A 20,037-nucleotide genomic window follows, 5' to 3' on the forward strand; every position below is an offset into this window, starting at 1 on the left:
TTATCCTTGTGTGAGAGATAAGTATAATTACTTATTTTTAACTATTTTTTATTAGTTATTTATGTTTTTACATGTTTTACACTGTTTTTGTCAAGACTTTTCCAGAAACCTGCTAGCAGTACATCTGTGAACTTCGGTTTGAAAACTGGTAAGAGAGCCAAAACAATAATTATTTTAATATGAACCTTTTCTGTGGAGATGTTAAAGTATACACTGTAAGGAAAAAAATTGAAAAAACGGAAAAGACCCCGGTAATTTTCTGACAGGACATACCGGTAAGTTTACAGGCAATTCAAACACAATGCAATGCATAAATCAAAATACAGGCAAAACATCTCAGAAAAATAAATACGGAAATTTCTTTCACATTAACAGTGACATTTTTTACAGACTTAACAGAACGTTTAGATGAAGAACAGATAGAAAATCTTTGTGAATATGTTTATTTTGTAGACATTTCCTTTACAAGAAAATTGGACGTCATACAAAGATATTTAGATAGGACAGTACACCAAGATTTCACAGTCTATGTAACAATATGAAATGTCCTTCTCCATTCATTAAAGGGCTAGAAATATAGCATAAAGTGAAATGAAATGGAGAAAGGGTGAAAAGAGAAAGATGTAGAACGGCGGATTATATAATTCACAAGGGTTGTTCAGTATGTATTAAATATGCTGTTCAATATGAGAACTTGGAGCAGTCATGGCGAGCACTCTAAAAATCACGAGTGTCCAGACCCCATAACGTCAAATCTCCCAGACACCTTTGTCATCGGCACTCTTAATCAAGAATATACAAAGACAAACAGTATTGAAAAAGCACCATATAATTTCTGAAATGTCATGTGATGATCCTTATTACAACTAACTTTCATTTCCCTTCAAAAAAGGCAAAAAACAGGTCAGCCTTCTTTCTTTTCGATTTTTTGATCAAGTGGTTGTAACATTAGACTGATATTTCACTCATTTTATACTGAAGGCAATCTTCAAATGTGCATTAGAAAGTGAAAAAGTTCACCTATCAAATGACGCTTATCATAAACCCGAGAGGTACTGACATTTTACATCTTCATAATGCATAATAACCATTCCGTCATTGAGGTCTCAGCAGAGTAAATCATATGTAAGGTAAACTGGAAAGACAAAACAAATTGTCTCAATTCTTCACTGTGACACTGTAGCATAAGGAACGACTTTCATCATACAATTCAGTTGATTTGCTACATGGATCTCATAGAGTATCTGATATATTGCATTCCACTGTGTGAATTTGAAAATACCTAGGACGCTCCTAGCTAGCACAGCTCAATCTAAACAAGGAGTTTTTGCAAAGTGGAAGACCACAGAGTCACTGATACTGTATCGTTTAACCAACATCTCCTTATGCTATCATATCAGAGTCAGATACAGTAACAAAATGTTTTGGCGTAGGAGTAACAAAAGCACCAACAGCTAAAAAATAAAAATAAAAACAACATAAAACTGTTGTGACACACAATAAAGTCTTCTGAAGAAAAGTTGAACTGATATCAGTGTAATGGAGCATGGAGCTGTGCTTTCTAAAAACGTCCCGCTTTGTGAAATCACAGCTCTGGCTTCATTACGTCACCATAATTCAGTTTTCAATGGCGAATGAGAACATAATATCATCAAATGGCTCTGTTGGACAGAGCTCACGCAGTTGTCTCCATTTCTGCTTAAATTTGAACCTCTGGGTCTAAATTCAACCAACAAGACAATGGTGCACCTGTGTATATAAATGTAGCATGAAAAGGCATTTCGATTTAAACATCTGTACAAATATTATCATTTCCACCCCATAAAATACTCCACACACTGAAGCCAAAGTCAAGAACAATGGACCTCGTCTGATTGTAAAATACTTCCCATCTGTGTATGACGTCGGCACGCATGAATTAATAAGGGCTGGTTGAAAGTTGTCCATCAAGCCCTGAATATCACACGCACGCAAAAGCCAAAGGGCAGACAGCACACACTGGACATGATAAATCAATGCAACACACTGCTTGAGAAACACAGCTGAATATTTGGAATACATTAAGACACTCAATTCATATCTTCTTTGTTTTTTTTCTTTAGCGTATTTATTGATGTTTTTATGCATTTATAGATATTTTGCGTCCAGTGTGTTTTGTCCACAGGGGTTGATGAACAACCTCATTTGCAAATCAAGCATAGCACAAATCTGCGATACATATATGCACCACAGTTTCAATACAGTCATCATACATGTTACACATTTCGAATGAAAGGCAGTGACAATGCTTTTCATATTAAGGGAAAGGCGGGCTGTTATTGTTTATTATAATATATTTTTTGTTCTTTTAGAAAAATATCTATGTTTAAACCAAAACCAAGTGCATCAAGCTCTCCCTTCTGTTTTCATTGACAAAAATAACATTTTCTGAACATTCATACATTACATTACAATCATTGTATATATATATACACACTGAATATGTATATATATGCATACATAATATATATTTTTATATATATTTATATATAGTTTTAGACATAAAAAAGTTTCATAGTGCACAACATGCCTGTTTAGTTGCCAACATGAGATAACTATGAAATCATAATAATAATAATAATAATAATAATAACCATAATAACAATATTCGTGATAACTGCAGTAAGACGACAGTAACAGATAGAAGGAGCAGCTAACAGCCCCACAAAATTCTTCCATTTGGCAGCAACGACACAATCAAGAGCAAAAGAGAAAAAGCATAATGAAAAATCAGTAACTCAAAACATCAAAAACATTCACAGGAAAGTAAACGGTTCATATTCAAAAGCACATCCCGTCCTTTAGGTTGGCCACCGTTTCGTGTTCCTTCCATCCGCAGCCGGCATTTGTGCTTTTTTTCCATTTGAACAACATCATCATCAACAACAACAACCCCCTTAAAGAAAGAAATCAACTGGAGATGTAGTACTCTGTGGCTTCCATTCACAATCAAAGCCTGGAGCTGTGCTAAACCACATCCACAACTCAAGGACTATGTCAAGGACTTTAAGAAAGCACAGAGGCCACTCATCCAAAACCAAGAGGTTGTCCTTTTTTTTTTTTTCATTTTTTTTTTCTTTTTTGGTTGCTCTTTATAATGCTCTTCAAACACAGAGTGTCGAGCCACTCTTGTATGTTATCATCAGATAAGCCACTTTTGAAATCAGAGTTAATACTATCATTAAAACACAGAATGAAACAAACAGGGAAAAGGGCGAACACGGTGCGAAAGCTTTCAGAGGACCAGTGGACCATCTCATACCTCCACATTCCAAGGGCTCTCCAAAACTCCTCCACTGGCCTTGCCAAAGTCTAGCCAGCATGTCTCCACTCATCCAAAATCAAATCCTCAGTGCTGAGGAGAAACAAAGAGTCCCGTTCCTTAAGCCAGCGTGGTGGCATCTTGAGATGGCATTTGATCTGCGTGCTGCGGCTGGTTCGTTTAGATTTTTTTGAAATGTCTGAGGTTCCACTGTGGGCCGGTCCTTGCGAAGGGAATTTGTGGTGTTGGGGTGTGGGCTGGCTCTCACTCAAGGTTCCATGGGCTTTCAGGGTCCAACGGGCTCTCAGGGGCCGAAGACTTCCGAGAGAACCAGAGGTACATAGAGACAGGAGAGAGGAGAAACAGATGTGGAGATGGACAACGGAGGGAGAAACAAAAGAGAGAGATAGGTACTGTAGCTAGAGAGTGTTTGGTCATGTCCTTTTGTCACAGGAAGAGGTGTGGATGGACTGGATGGAGAGAGAAAGGGTAGCAAGGTAGCCCGGAACGCAAAACAAAACCAAACGAAAAACCCACAAAGCAGTTCTGTGCCCCCTTTTTTGGCTTAGACAAATACACAGCAGGCACCTGGCGTGGATAGAGAGAGAAGGAGGGAGATGGTACACCAATGTAAGCCAGAGCGAGAAAAGATAAAAGCAAGGGGGAGTGCGCTGATGTGCTTTTATTTGTATGTCAAACGGATTTGAATGTCTATGACAATTTAAGTGAGTGTGTGTGAGTGTGTGTAAGGGCTAATGACTCATCTTGATATTAAGCCTGAATTCATTGTGAATTAATATACACTTACATCATTTGATGAAGTCACTCAGACGCTAACGCATCTGGGCCTCGCAAGGTTTCAAATCGAAAGGCTTTAATGTAATCGATCAGTACAACGTCTGAGAGGTGTCGTGTTTGAATTTGAACGTGTGCGTGCGTTGCTGTCGACAGGCAAGCAGAGGCAGAGAGACGCAGAGCTCTCAAAGTGCAAGAAGCGAGGGTGAGTTCAGGGAATCAGAGGACTGATCGCTGCTGCTGGTTCGCTGGTTAGCGCTGGCCCCGCAGGCTCCCTCTGGGTAGGTGAACACAAATGAAGATGTGTATGAGGGGATGTAGCTGCCGGCGTCAGGGTTACCGCCACCGTCGGCAACAAGGCACGGGCCGTCCGGCGCCGGCTGGCCCTGCCCATAGAAAGAACTAGAAAAGGCTACCTCCTGCATCATCCCTTGCTGCTGTTGTGCTGGGGCTGGCTGTGTCTGCGTGGGCTGTGAAACCGGGACGTGGTGGTGGTGGTGGGACGAGTAGGCGGGCGGCAGGTAGAAAGTGTCCTCCTTCACAGTCAAACCCACCACGGAGACCGAAGGCGTCTGCGGGGACGTCTGCGGCAGCGGCGCGGGGGGCTGGTCCTGATAGGGAATCTTGCAGCCGGGCTGGTGGGCGACCAGGACGAACTCCAGGCGCTCCTTCTCCTTCTGCAGCTCGGATATCTCGGCCTCTAGCTCGGCCTTTTCCTCCTCCAATATGTCTGTCTCCTTGGGTCGGAGAGACAAGAGGAGGACACAAGGGGACAGAGATTATATGATCACATGAAATGAGGACAAAACACACGTTGCTATAGTTTCAGAGAGCAACAACCAAATAAACTTGGGGAAAATGCCGCTTTCTTAATTGCAAACTCAGTTCCCACAATATAATTAAGGTGGGTTTATACGCTCTTTGTTCTAATTACAATGCAGCATAATGCATATGTGTGTGTTGGAATCATTTACAAACTAAATGATTGTTATGAGCAGATTGGCATGTTACGAATGTGGTAATTATGATGCCTTTGCAGTCATGGATAAAATATTGTAATTATATGTAAGTACAGCATCGCTCACCGACTGCAACCTGTCTGTGAGTTCACGCCGTCGGTTCCTACACTTAGCGGCGGCCAGTTTGTTTCTCTCCCGTCTAACACGTCGTTTCTCCTCCTCCTCAGGGGTCAGCTGGGAACGGAACAGATTTAGTATCTTATTAAACCTTGTGTCTTGTAGATTGTTTTTGAATCAAAATGTCAAATGACTAACTATGCTGTCACTCACTGTTTCATCCCGTGCACGGCGACGGCTCCGAGACTGTCTCACCGGGCCAGGAGTATCAGAGCTTGGTGGGGTGAAGCCTCCACCAGACGAGAAGCTTGGGCCTGGCAGGTCATAGGGATCCAAAGCAACAGGCTGCGTCATGGTGCTGGAGCCCGTGCCGCTTTGCCCGGGTGCCACGGAGGAGATGAGAGTGGGCTGCACCAACCACTGCAGATCCTGGCTGGTGGTGATGGCCGTCACTGTGGGCACAAATGAGCTGGGCATGTCCACCCCTGCCCCGGTGCCAGTTGTCCCTCCACCCACCCCTACCCCGCCAGTGGCAGATACACACTCCTGGAAACCAAACACATAAACAGCATATAACTATGGGCCCCACCAGCTTGCCATAAATAAGGCTGTTATTGTTAACTAAAACCATAAAAAACATTTTTATTACTTGAAGCAAAATTAATGTGAAAATCAAGTCAAGGGAATGTTTTAAATTTTCGTTTAGTTTAAAGAGATTGCACAGAAATTATAATTCCGTCATCCATTTCTCACCCTGAAAACTGTTCTTCCAAACCTGTATGAGTTTTATTCTTTTGCTGAACATAAAAAAAATATATATTTTGAAGAATATGTGTACCCAGACAGTTGACGGTTGGCATTGACCTCCATAGTTTCTGAACTATGGAAGTCAATAGGGACCATGTCAAGTCAAAACTGTTTGGATACCCACATTCTACAAAATATCTTCTTTTATATTCAACAGAAGAAAGAAACTCATACAAGTTTGGACTGTCATAAAGGAGGAAAAATGATGACAGAATTTTCATATTTTGGTGAACTATCCCTTTAACTTGAAGTACTGAAAATCTAAAATGAAGTAAACGAATAAAAATGACAAGACATTTACTAAAACATTTAATTAAATTGAAAATGTAAATCTAAAATCTAATTCAAAATATTAAGAAAGAATGGAATTGTATGTAAGTGCTAGTAAAATACCACTTGCTGTAAAGCTGTATTTTCCTCCATGAATAAAGATCTTAAAAACAAAAATGAGTAAGGATAATGAAAACCAACAAAAACATAAAAAAAGACATGGAGATTTCTGTTTTAAAGCTGTTTTAAAAATCCCAAATGGGTTTCCTAATATAAGTGCCTAAACCTCGTTGATATTTAACGTTTTACATCTGTACACAGCTATTTAAATATGTCAAGGGGAAAAATCTATATTGGTACAGTTTCTTTTTTTAGAAAAAGACGGCCCAGTGATGCCGGTCTGAGTTCCATGTTTCATTAATATTCATATAAAAGCGTGTTCGGCAAAGGCGCACGCAGTACGGCGTAGCCAATAAACGGCCTCGAATCGCCCCTCCTGTCCCTGTTCCTCCGCCCCCGTCACACCCCCGGTGTTCCCCTTAGCAACGCAACGTAACACTCCAAAATAGAACGCATTGACGTCACGCCGAAGTCTGAGAAGCGAGAGCAGCAGCGCCGAGCGCTGGGCGGAGCTTCGTGTTCGAGCGTCGGAGAGTTCCACAAGCTTTGTCATCTGTTTCGCGGCATGCTGTAAACCCACCACGTTGCTACCGGCCTGATTGGGCGCGCATGCTGACTTGTCAGCATTCTATTGAATTCTATTCCATCTTTAAACGTCTAAACGAATTCAAATGCATTCCGTTAGCAACGTCGCTCCGCTTCTCTAACAGTAACAAGTACATCTCGCAGCTGCCGTGCTGTTTAGCAAAACACTCTTTTTATTGTACAGACTATGCGTAAATGTGAATAAATACTGTGACTTACTTGCGGTGCGCTGGTGGTGGGCGGACTCCCGAAGGATTCCACGGACGACAGGTACTGAGATTCAAGAGAAGGAGATGAGCTTCCACGGGAGCCGGTGTCGGGGTCTCCGGGGAACCCCTGAAACATCTCCCCGGTGGAGCCGAGAGAAGCCGAAACACCTACTGTGCCCGGCGAAAACGGGATATCACCTGTCACCCAACATAAGTTACACTGAAGCGCATTTTCGTAAGAACATCAGCCTTCGCTTGCGTTTGTAAACCGTAATGCATTATACATACAATAAAAGAAAAGCAAAATGGATGCATTATAATCGAAAGATTTGTATTATATTAAAGTCACCTACCGTAGCAAGTTTTACTTTGAGTCTTCGTAAAGTTGCCCTTAGTCTCTTTCCAAAACAGTTGCATTAAGACATCAATCCAGTTTCCTGCTGGAGGAAACTTCTAAATTCCAATAACACTTTCCAGGCCGTGGTACAATCCTTGAAATGTGCATTTATAAATCCATAAAATAATCCGCAATGTGTTTACTACAAACGGGAGTAGACGGTTGTTCGGTGTTTCGGCAGCAGCGCTTTCCTCTTGTGAATGAAGCCTGAGAACGCATTGTAAAGTAGGGAGTCCTGGCTCCGCCTCTTACTGGTGTTCCGCTGACGTAGGTGCCCATATATGGGCCAGAAAGCACTGTTTTTGTTTTCGGTATCTAAGCAATATGACGTGTAAGGGATTCCCTCACCCACAGAAAGAGACAGCTCGATCGCGGTCAAGAATAGGTACGTTTACTATTACTTCCACAAGATATTTTTAATTGTCACACGGTTTTCACAGACAATATTTAGAAACGAAACATTTTGCAAATGATTTACGTCAAAAAGTGCATTTGCATAACAACAGCTTTATGTAATGTTTATGGCATCATCAGGTTAAAAAAAAACGTTCTTTGTTCTAAAAATGCTATCTTTTCATTAAAATATAGAAATGTAAACACCAGATTTAAACAGAAAAATAACAAATAAAAATACTGTGTACATAAACAAACACGACACTATTGAAGGCTATTAAAAACGATAGAGTGCACAAAAAATCCTAATGTCATATAATGTATCATAATGCCATTTCCACTATTTTTAGTCTGCTATTTTCATTTTATTTTTCATAAATTAGAGTGGTCGATGAAATGCAACTTTTTAACTTTTAGGCTACTTAACTGAAAGTCAGTTTTTTGTTGTTTTTGTTTTGTTGTTTTTAGTTGTTTATTTAGTGGGATGACACTCTCTACAAATGTATATAAATGCAAACTACAGAGCAAGAGAAAACACACGAACTGTCGTAAAGCTAAAACTAAAAAAGAATATTTTGCTGAGGTAGCGGTTAAGCACAGGAGGGAAGCCCGCTTTCAGCTGTTTGACTCCATTGTAAACTTTCTCACCGACACGCCCCACGGAATCCCCGATACACTGGAGCTTGATTCGTCGCTAACGTTAACAGTCTTGAGAACCGGTCGGAGAAGAGATTTACATTGCCCGTTGTCTATAAAGTTTGGGTAAGTTTGGGAACTATGTATTTAATTCTTTGTCATTATCATTTATGTTAGTCTGTATATAAATGTGCTCACCACATATGTCAAAATACAAGAATGCTATATTAAAAAATGTATTTATTAAATAGTATAAATAGCATGAATATTAAACCAAGTGCATGATTGATATAAGTTACAATATACGGCGATCAACTCGACGTGTCAGTTTCGCAGTCGCATATTGTTCAGCAAAACAAAGCGCTTATTATTATGCTTGATACGCTCACCATTTACAAGAAGCCGTGTATGAGTTCCAAGTCGGGCAGTGGGCTGTAGTGACGGAAGTCATAGTGAGTGTCACATACTGCCACATTTCATCTCATGTAGGAACAAAGGTGATTCACTGCTCTGTGTGCAAGGAAATGAGTGTGGCTGCTCGTTATTGAGGTAAAACTCAAATAAACTTGGGAAGTGAAATATGCCGTGATAAAACGTTTGTACGCCGGTGTTGGTACACCTCGACGGTGGGGAAGGGTGGGGATAACAACAATTAGTCAGCAACACTTTAACGTCACCGGCGGAGAACGCCGTGTCCAGTGGCAGACATTATAACGACTGAACAGGAATGACTAATGCGGAGCACTTCGATGTGCGGCAAACATTTTACCAATACCCGCCAGCACATTAAAAAACCGGTGGTTACGTCAGAGAAATTGTATGTGGGATGCTTAAAGATAAGCTAGATAGGAGAAGTATCTATAGTTAGCTTTGAAACTGTGTGGCAGGTGCATGTTATTTTTTTTACATGTAAATTAGCTATGAAAAAACCGAGGATGAGCTGAAAAGTCATTATTTACTCACCCTCGTGTTGTACTAAACATGTATCACTTTTACTTCTCCCACAGAGCTCAAAAAGTGATGCTAGACAAAATGACAGTCGGAGTCACCATTCACTTTCACTGAATGGTGACTAAGGCTGTCAGTCACCAACGCTCTGTCTTTCTGTTTAACAATAGAAAGAAATGCGTGCATGTTTTGAACAACATTAGTGTGAGCAAATTATGACTTTTTAATTGTGGGTGAACTGTCTCTTTAATTTCCGTTGATCTAAACCATAACATTTCCATGTACAGACAATACGATAACAAACAAACGTCTTTTAACCGTCGGACAGTTTGTGGTTTAATGCAAAATAAACTAAACGGATTCCTAAAGCAAACAATCCCGCGACGTTTACAACCAACCCTGCGTGTGTATACAACGTCTCGTCGCCGTGGAAACGCCGTTCCCGCACGTCTGACGCAAGGACGTCACGACGATTGGTACTTTTTTTGTTTTTGCTGCGTAGCAACCGGTTTCCGTGGTAACCCTTAAAGGGGCGGCACAGTGGTTTAATGTTGTCTGTGAGGTTTCTCAGACGAGGGAAAGTGCGCTTTCATGTGTGTACGCGCATGTTTACATTCTTTTGACGTTTACGAGCTCTTTAGAGGCGAGTATGTCAGTGTTTAATGTTTAGACCACACAAAGACTTATTTTAGTTGCCATTTATCTTTGCAGTAAGTGCCATTAGCCGTGTAGCCAACGTGCTAAACTTCCCGTCTAGTTACTTGAGAGAAACGCTGCAAACGAATAGTGTTGTTAAAAAGTAAATTATAGCTCTGCACTCTATCAAAATCACGTTTGCATGCTCGATTAAAGAGACAGACTGCTCGAAATGTGTATAATCTGTCGGATAGCTGTAGACTTTTGGACTCTTGTTAGCCAAGACAGCCTGTTAGAACAGAAAGTAGGCAACAATAAAATAGTTTCACAATCGAAAGTCGTACTTTCTTTATCTTTAACACATCTTATGCTAACTAGCTTGGCTGTTTCTGTTAAGTACTTTTGGGTTTGCATAAAGACCAAAGGCTGTGGCTAGTAAGTTGAAGTAACTAATGTTACCATGTGGTCGTGAATTCAGGCGTCTTTGTTTTAAAGTAGCAGTTAATGTTGTATAAAACAACAACCTACCCATATCAAACCAAGTTTAGGAGTTATAAAAATATAGTAGAATTTGTTTTGTTTTCATACTTAAGTAACTAATGTACTGACTTGAGTTTTTAGTAATTTAAACATGCTTCCATACCAGGAAATTCAGGTATAATGTATCATTAAATGCACAAAACTTTGGCTGAATGTGGTATGTATTTGATATTTTGGCATATTTAGTGCATTATTCATTTCTTAAATAGCTAGCATGTACTGCTATACGTGGCAACAACACTTTTGCACATTGTAACTCAGCAGACTATACAAATTATAAGATATTTTACAGTAAAAATGCACTGATATACATAATCAAGCAGTTTTGATCTGTTTTCAATGAAGTCTATATGTTGTTTGGTTCACATATATATATAATACAGAGTAGATTTGATTGCTATTATACAAGTAAATTGCTTCAAAATTATCTACAGGATAACTAATTGCATCTATGTATCTACAGTTAACATAATATAGTCATTGCAGTTTACTGCACTTAATTGGAAAATTAAAGAAAAGAGTTAATAATGCCTTGTCCTGACTAATAAATGTGTGTCCTGTGTGTAATTATTATGTATATATAAACACACACACACAAATTAATGTATATATTTAAGAGAAATATGTTATGTACAAAATATTTTTATTTATATATAATATAAATTCTATAAAAATTATAATAAATACATGTACTTGCCAATATTTCTTAGATATATACACACAGTACACACACATATATTAGGCAAACTCAAACTTTTATTTGTATGCAATTAATCGCATTTAATCGTTTGAAATTCCATAATAATACAGAATTTCTCTACTATTCACCTTTTTCTGAACACAGAAGTCTTGCCTGACTGGTGCGGTGCTTTATATTTTAGGTTTCTAGCGTTACTAGTCAAATTAACATATGTTTAGAGCTGATAATATAATGTTAAACCTGTGCACATTTTTATATTTAGTTATACTGAAAAAGTTTTAAGTCAGTTGATCTTTTTTACCTTGTTTTAACATGGAATTCTGTGGAGACCAGAACACGAAAGCACCCAAATGGAAGTTAGAATCCATTATGGTGCCTCTCATTGGTTACTCGTGCTATTAAATTGGGTTACAATATGGAACAGAACACTATGTTCTTGACAGCTTTTTTTTTTTTAATGGCTGCCATGGCCTGAAAAACAGCAAGTGTCATGTAACATTAGTGTACTATGCAAATGCTATAAAAGTAATGATCGTATACAGGTCATTATCATATATCAAGTATAGAAATTGCCATTTATCTACATTTTTGCTATCTCCTATCAACTTGCTGTTAATATTGTATGCTACAGTAAAAAATACTTGACTAGTAAAACTCAGTACGTTGAAGACAGTGGTTTTCAATCCTGGTTGGACCCACAGAACTGCTCATTTTGTATGTTTAACTTATTTATCACACCTGTTTCAGATCATTATCTTGTTGTCAGATCATCATTACACAATTTAAGTGTTGCAGTTTGTGCTAAAGGGGAAATGCAAAACTGAATATTAATAAAAATGATTATTCCACTGACAGTCTAGCAGTTCCAAAGACAGAAACTGTGGTGAGAAACTACATGCTATGAGGTACAAAAATGACTCGCAGATTTGCAGTGTGAATTGATTGACACATTGATTGATACACATGTAGATACAAATACAAATTTATTCTTTTTAAATGTTTTGTTAGTCAAGTAAGTTAACCTATGAGTCAACATACTGTATATTGGCACGTCATTTGGCATGCTGATATGCCCAGTAATCATTAACTAACTTCCTAGGAGAGTTTACTGAGATAATCATTACATGTTTTGTTGTTTCTTAGGTGACTGCAGTTCCTGCAGTTTGTGTGGTACTGGCAGAACAATGAATAGGAAAATGTTTATTTGCATTTCAGTTCAAACTGCCCCAACTTTGCTCGCGGGTCTCGGTTGTTCTCATGTGTTCATTTGGCTTATGCAAAAATAAAGCTCCGTTTTCCTGTTTTGGCACTACTTCAGAGTCATACTGTTTACTTTGGTTTGTTTTTTTTTGATTAACCCTTGGCGTCCTGCTCCAAAAAAGTTCCATAATGCCGGGGAGCACTGTATGTTTTGTTTACCCGACGCTCTCTGTTTTTGTCTCTCTGTTCTTTGTACAGCTTGAACCCCTGCAGCAGTCACGAGAGTGTCTTGTTTCCTGGGGAGGCGGGACATGTTTGCTTGGTTCCCTGCCCAAAATATTTGTAACCAGGCAACAGCTAAGCCCATCCCACAATAGCTCTGTGTTGTTGACACCCCTCTTGGCACCCTCTTGCCGTTGCATAACCTCTTGCTCTAACTTCCCAGCACCACAAATCAAAATTAGCAGTCTCGTAAAAAACGGCACGTTTTTAAAGAAAACTGCTCAATCAGTGTGAGTTTGGCTCGCGTTGCTTTTGTTTTATGGCCTTGAATGAACTTCGAGTTTCTTTACTCTTTGGGCTTGGATTGATATATTTGCACAGACGCACGGAGTTGCAAAGAGCTGGAACATCTGCAGTTGAACTGAAAGTGACTGTCTGCTGCTGTAACCTCCATTAACGTGGTAGTTTGTTTACATAGATTTTAGCTACCCTGCGGACATGTTAAGTTGCCTAAAAAAACAATTCTTGCCTTATAAAGTGAGTGATATGTTAATGAGTAAGAAAATAGTCTTGCATACATCTTTGTTGTGAATATGGGCTTAAATCTTGAATGTTACTCTACTAAAAATAACAAAGTGAGACAAAAAGACCCATTTTAAACCAGTCTATAGGTTGGTGGGCTGGTTTTTGAGTGGCTTTTCTCAGCCTTTCCTGTTTTAACCATTGAGTTTACATGACTTTTAGAACTTGGCATAACTAGGAAAAATTTATATTCTTTATAAAAATGTCTGTGGCGTTCTAGAATGAGCCTGTCTAATATATCTACACTTCCAGTCATTTTTTTGTTTGTTTTTTAAAGAATTCACTTCTGTGAAATATTTTTACTATTTAAAATAACTGCTTTCTATTTAAATATATGTATTTTTTAAAAGTAATTTATTCCTGTGATCAAAGCTGAACTTTCAGCATCATTACTCCAGTCTTCAGTGTCACATGATCCTTCAGAAATTATTCTAATATCCTGATTTGCTGTTCAAGAAACATTTAGTATATAGCATTCAAAAGCTTGGAGTCTGTATAATTTTTTATTTTATTTTATTTAAATTTTTTGGAAATGAAAATAAAATATATAATATAATAGAAATAAATACTTCTATGTAGCAAGGATGCTTTAAACTGATGAAAAATGAGGATAAAAACACTTATAATGTTACGAAAGATTTATATTTAATATAAATGCTATTCTTCTGAATATTCTATTCATCAAAGAAACCTGAAAAAATTCTACTCAGCTATTTTCAACATAATAAAAATAATAAATGTTTATTGAGCAGCAAAATCAGAATATTAGAATGATTTCTAAAGGATCTTGTGACTGGAGTAATGTTGCTAAAAATTCTGCCTTGAAATCACAGGAATAAATAACATTTTTAAATATATTCAAATAGAAAACAGTTAAATAGTAAAAAATATTTTTAAATTTGACTGTTTTTAGATTGGTAGTGTAGGTTTTTCTAGGCCTTGGTAATCCTTGTTCTTCAAAAAAAACAAAAAAAAAATTTTTATTTTGTGCTTTGTCTGTATATTTATACACCAGTTCTTTCTGGTCCTCAAATCTGATTGGCTAAGAGGAGTGTGATATTCTAGTGATAACAGATCTCCAACCGTTTGTCTCCCTCCGCTTGCAGTATTTCTCAAAGCGTGTGTCTTTGTGGATGCCCAAATCCATTTAAATTTTATTAATAATAGTGTTTTTGTTTCACGGAATGTAGTTTTAAGAGTTTTTGGACGAGTATGTACTTGTTTAGACTTCAAAAATGCGGTTTGTTAATAAGGATAACGTCTATTTGAAAATTGCCTTCAGCATTTTCGCAAATTGGAGCTCCAAGGCACGAGCAGCCATTCAGCGCACATGAACCCGCCAAGAGCAGCCTTGCCTCGGCCAGATCTTCTGGAATCTTCCGCTGGCTCTGATAGTAGTGGTTAAACATGAGATATAATTTGTTTTGCCTAGACGGGCGGTCTTTGGTCTCATTAATCTATTATGTGTTCCAAAGCAAGCAGTTTTGGCTGAGCGCATAGGGTTATAGTTTATGTAACTTATTACGAGTTATATTTTATGTAACTCGTAGCCATGCGATACGCCTGTATGTCAGCAGCTTGTGATCAACCGTCTGATTCTTTTGGATATCTGTGATTTCTATTAGTTTTGTTCATCAAGAAAAAAGACTCTTACACTCTCTCTTTTTCTTCCATCTCATAAATGGGGAAACTCTCAGTCGTGTCTGGAAACATCTGGAGGGGCAGACAGCATGAGGTCATCGCTCTACCTCCCCTGCGCTCTCATCGTCCGGGTTCGCCATGCGTGTATGTCTGTCTGTGCTAAAAGAATGTGAGCGAGAAGCTGTGGAATTTACATTTTTGTAGGAAATGGAGCCTTGCGATTGGCTCGCCTGTTTCAGCATTCCTTTTCCTGATAACTTGTTTATAGAAACTGGAATTTAAGTTTTGTAAAACGGAGAAACAAAGTCAAGAACTGATATTTGAAATACTGTCCTTAGTCTTATATATTGGTTCCATGTTGAACAAAGTTTGTTAAGATTACTAAAATGCTCTTCTCACTAAGAAAAAATGGTTAAGAACCTGAAAGGTTCTTTCGTTTGTATGTAATGTATGGTTCCTCATAAACATCCCAAAGGTAACAGCGTGGTTTGGGTGACCCTGACCTACACAGCGAAGTATTTTCGATGACTATATTGCCCAATATTAGACCGCAGACTGGTGACGGGGGAGTTATTCGACCAGCTACACTTCTCCATTACATTTAGAACTTCCTGTCAGGATAACTGTCTCTGAGCAGTCGAGGAAACTGCGAAGGAAAAGGAAACTGCATGCTGTCTTTGATAATCAGCGGCACGATGGAACATTTTTAAACTCGTTTTCCGCGTTCTGATCAAAATCAGACCGAAGGAATGTGTTTTAGGAAGTAAACACCGAACAGGGCAGAGTTTTTACAGCGTAGTTTAAATTCACCACTGGCAATTGTCTGTTCTAATCCAGCTATCACTGGCAGTCCATTGTGTAGAAGAACATGAATTGCCATTTTGTTCCATGCAAGACTGTGCAATCCGGCGGGCTAAAGCATTACTGAAATGCAATCAGTGGGTTTAGTATTCAGCAGCGTAGTGTGACTCAGACAGCGTAAACCTCAAGCGCGTCAAACGTAGCCTACTTTCGGCAGGCCACATGCCAGACAGAGAGGCACAGCGCTGGATCACAGAGAGAGAAAGAGCGATTGCAACTCTCTCTACCTCCTCTCTGCATATCCATCAGTCTCCAGCAATTCTTTCTCTCAACCCCCACATTCTCTCTCCTGCTCTTCGCATCCATCTCCCCCACTCCTCCAATGCTTATGCAACAGTTGCCCTATTTTTATGGGGGAGGTTGTGAGGGAAGAGAGATTGAAAGAGCAGGTGGGAGGGAATGATGGAGACAGGAGGAAGGGGGGTCCAGGAGTGCTGTCTGTGCACACTGCACACGTCAGGTGGAAGACAAACTGTCCCTTTCCGACTCCCCCTGCCCCCCCATGTGCCACTCTTCTTCTCCGTCATCACCTCCACCCCCCTGCCGCTCACCCACGGTCGAGTCTAGATGAACCTTGTTTTATGAAACACTCGCGAGATTGGCGTTTATTGTGATTGAGGTAAGAGTGTAAGGTTGCTGTGGGACTCCAAGTAAAATATAGAAAGTGTTTCTTGTAACTCGTGTTATACTGGATGTCATTTAGGACTTTAACATTACTGAAAGGGCACAATTTTAGTTTATAGTGTCAATTAAACAGCACTGGGGGAGAAAAATAGACTTAAAGGGATAGTTCACCTGAAAATGAAAATTCATCTCTTTTTTTACCTTCAAGTAGTTCCAGACCTGTATGGTACAGAAGGTACAGCTGATGGTAGCCACTGACTTTCTGTAGTAGAGGAAAAAAAACATGGAAGTCAGTGGCTACCGTCAGCTTACAAACATTCTTCAAAATATCTTCTTTTGTGTTCAACAGAAGGAAGAAATTTATACAGGCCTGGAACAACTTGAGAGTGAGGATTTAATGACCAAATTTTTGTGGAAAGATATGGAATCACATAAGTGTTTTTTCTTTTTCTTTTTCAGCTGATGAACAATAAAAGTATGGAAGCAAGTTTTCGTTACTGAATAATAATTAAAAAAAACGTAATTGTGACTTTTTGTCTTACAATTCTACCTTTTTTTCTCAAAATTATTACTGAGTTACAAACTCAGAATTATGATAAAAACGTGCAATTCTGACTTTTTGTCTCAAAATTGTAAGATATAAACTCACAAATGTGAAATACAAAATTAGAACTGTGATATAAACTCACAATTCAGCCATTTTTCTCAGTATTGTGAGATATAAACTCACAAATGTGAGTTATAAAGTCAGAATTGTGAGATAGACTTGCAATTCTGCCTTTTTTCTCAGAATTGTGAGATACAAACTCGCAAATGTGAGTTATAAAGTCATAATTGTTATAAAAATACGCAATTTTGACTTTTTGTGTCAGAGTTGTAAGATATAAATTTATACAGAACTGTAAGATAGACTTGCAATTCTGCCTTTTTTGTCAGAATTGTTATAAAAACATGCAATTTTGACTTTTTGTTTCAGAATTGTGAGATATAAATTTATACAGGCCTGGAACAACTTGAGAGTGAGGATTTAATGACCAGATTTTGTGGAAAGATATGGAATCACATAAGTGCTTTTTCTTTTTCTTTTTTTTTTTTCAGTTGATGAACAATAAAAGTATGGAAGCAAGTTTCCGTCACTGAATAATAAAAAAAAAAAAGGTAATTGTGACTTTTTGTCTCACAATTCTGCCTTTTTTCTCAGAATTGTGAGATATAAACTTGCAAATGTGAGTTGCAAAGTCAGAATTGTGATAAAAACTTGCAATTCTGACTTTTTTCTAAGAATTGTAAGATATAAACTCGCAAATGTGAGTTAAAAAGTCAGAACTGATATAAACTCACAATTCTGAATTTTTGTGTCAGAATTCTGAAATATAAACTCGCAAATGTGAAATACAAAATTAGAACTGATATAAACTCACAATTCAGCCATTTTTCTCAGAGATATAAACTTGCAAATGTGAGTAATAAAGTCAGAACTGTTATAAAAACACACAATTTTGACTTTTTGTCTCAGAATTGTGAGATATAAATTTATACAGGCCTGGAACAACTTGAGAGTGAGGATTTAATGACCAAATTTTGTGGAATGATATGGAATCACATAAGTGTTTTTTTCTTTTTCTTTTTTTTTTCAGTTGATGTTCAATAAAAGTATGGAAGCAAGTTTCCATTACTGAATAATAAAAAAAGAAGGTAATTTGACTTTTTGTCTCACAATTCTACCTTTCTTCTCAAAATTGTGAGATATAAACTCGCAAATGTGAGTTACAAAGTCAGAATTGTGATAAAAACATGCAATACTGACTTTTTGTCTCAGAATTAAGATATAAACTTGCAAATGTAAGTTATAAAGTCAGAACTGCCTTTTTTCTCAGAATTGTGAGATATAAAGTCAGAATTGTGATAAAAACTTGCAATTCTGGCTTTTTGTCTCAGAATTGAGAGATATAAACTCGCAAATGTGAGTTATAAAGTCAGAATTGTGAGATAGACTTGCAATTCTGCCTTTTTTTCTCAGAATTGTGAGATATAAACTTGCAAATGTGAGTTAAAAAGTCAGAACTGATATAAACTCACAATTCTGAATTTTTATCTCAGAATTCTGAAATATAAACTCACAAATGTGAAATACAAAATTAGAACTGTGATATAAACTCACAATTCAGCCATTTTTCTCAGTATTGTGTGATATAAACTCGCAAATGTGAGTTACAAAGTCATAATTGTGGAAAAAAAAAATGTGCAATTCTGACTTTTTTGTTTCAGAATGGAGATATAAACTTGCAAATGTGAGTTATAAAGTCAGAATTGTTATAAAAACACGCAATTTTGACTTTTTGTCTCAGAGTTGTGAGATATAAATTTATACAAGCCTGGAACAACTTGAGAGTGAGGATTTAATGACCAAATTTTGTGGATTTAATGACCAAATTTTGTCTCAGAATTGTGAGATGTAAACTTGCAAATGTCAGTTACAAAGTCAGAATTGTGATACAAACTTGCAATTCTGACTTTTTGTCTCAGAATTGTGAGATATAAACTCGCAAATGTGAGTTATAAAGTCAGAATTGTTATAAAAACACACAATTTTTACTTTTTGTCTCAGAATTGTGAGATATAAACTCGCAAATGTGAGTTATAAAGTCAGAATTGTTATAAAAACACACAATTTTTACTTTTTGTCTCAGAATTGTAAGATATAAACTCGCAAATGTGAGTTATAAAGTCAGAATTGTTATAAAAACACAATTTTTACTTCTTGTCTCAGTATTGTGAGATATAAACTCGCAAATGTGAATTATAAAGTCAGAATTGTGAGACAGACTCACAATTCTGCCTTTTTTCTCAGAATTGTGAGATATAAACTCGCAAATGTGAGTTATAAAGTCAGAACTGTGATATAAACTCGCAATTCTGAATTTTTGTCTCAGAATTCTGAAATATAAACTCGTAAATGTGAAATACAAAATTAGAACTGTGATATAAACTTGTAATTCTTCCATTTTTTCTCAGTATTATGAGATATAAACTCGCAAATGTGAGTTACAAAGTCAGAATTGTGATTTAAACTTGGAATTCTGCCTCGTCTCAGAATTGTGAGATATAAATTCGCAAATGTGTTATAAAGTCAGAATTGTGGTATCTCACAATTCTGACGTTAGAACTTGCAGCTGTGAGTTTATATCTCAAATCTGAGAAAAAAAGTCAGACTGAAACAGATTGTCAGATAATAAACAGTGGCTGCAATTATACAATTATATAAATTATTTTAATAGTTTTAATAGCACGGTCATTCAAAATGTGTAAAGCAATCACTGGTCATTTAGGGCGGGAATTAATGTAAACACAGATATCAGAAACCAACTGTGTCTAAAGTAAATGTAAACAGGCGGGACAAAAAATTGGAAGATCAGATCTGTGTATTAAGACTTGCAGTGTAAATGCAGCCAGATAGTCAGATAATAAACAGATTGTTATTGTGCACTGGTGTG

The 20,037-nt window shown here is 37.7% G+C and overlaps 1 protein-coding gene and 1 long non-coding RNA gene across 5 annotated transcripts in view; one reads left to right on the top strand and one right to left on the bottom strand.

Annotated features, from left to right (window-relative positions):
• Positions 1-427: 427 nt before the first annotated feature.
• fosb (FBJ murine osteosarcoma viral oncogene homolog B) lies at positions 428-8,850 on the bottom strand. Of its 4 annotated transcripts, none has more exons than XM_051135781.1 (6): positions 7,517-8,821; positions 7,174-7,361; positions 5,386-5,718; positions 5,182-5,289; positions 4,513-4,833; positions 428-4,373 (listed from the first exon to the last, which is right to left on the bottom strand). In XM_051135781.1, exons 1-6 carry the CDS (start codon positions 7,578-7,580, stop codon positions 4,308-4,310), a joined length of 1,080 nt encoding a protein of 359 aa, XP_050991738.1. In that variant the 5' UTR covers positions 7,581-8,821; the 3' UTR covers positions 428-4,307. The 4 variants fall into 4 exon arrangements, with proteins under 4 accessions (XP_050991738.1, XP_050991739.1, XP_050991737.1 ...); XM_051135782.1 differs by having other exon boundaries at positions 428-3,619; positions 7,517-8,820; XM_051135780.1 differs by having other exon boundaries at positions 428-4,833; positions 7,517-8,832.
• Positions 8,635-20,037, top strand: part of LOC127181212 (uncharacterized) — a 41,333-nt gene continuing 29,930 nt past the window's right edge. Inside the window, exon 1 of the long non-coding RNA XR_007829744.1 lies at positions 8,635-8,715. This is a non-coding gene — a long non-coding RNA (uncharacterized LOC127181212). The remainder of the gene's footprint in view (positions 8,716-20,037) is intronic.

The sequence above is a fragment of the Labeo rohita genome, chromosome 18, assembly GCF_022985175.1.
Source record: "Labeo rohita strain BAU-BD-2019 chromosome 18, IGBB_LRoh.1.0, whole genome shotgun sequence".
NCBI lineage: Eukaryota > Metazoa > Chordata > Actinopteri > Cypriniformes > Cyprinidae > Labeo > Labeo rohita.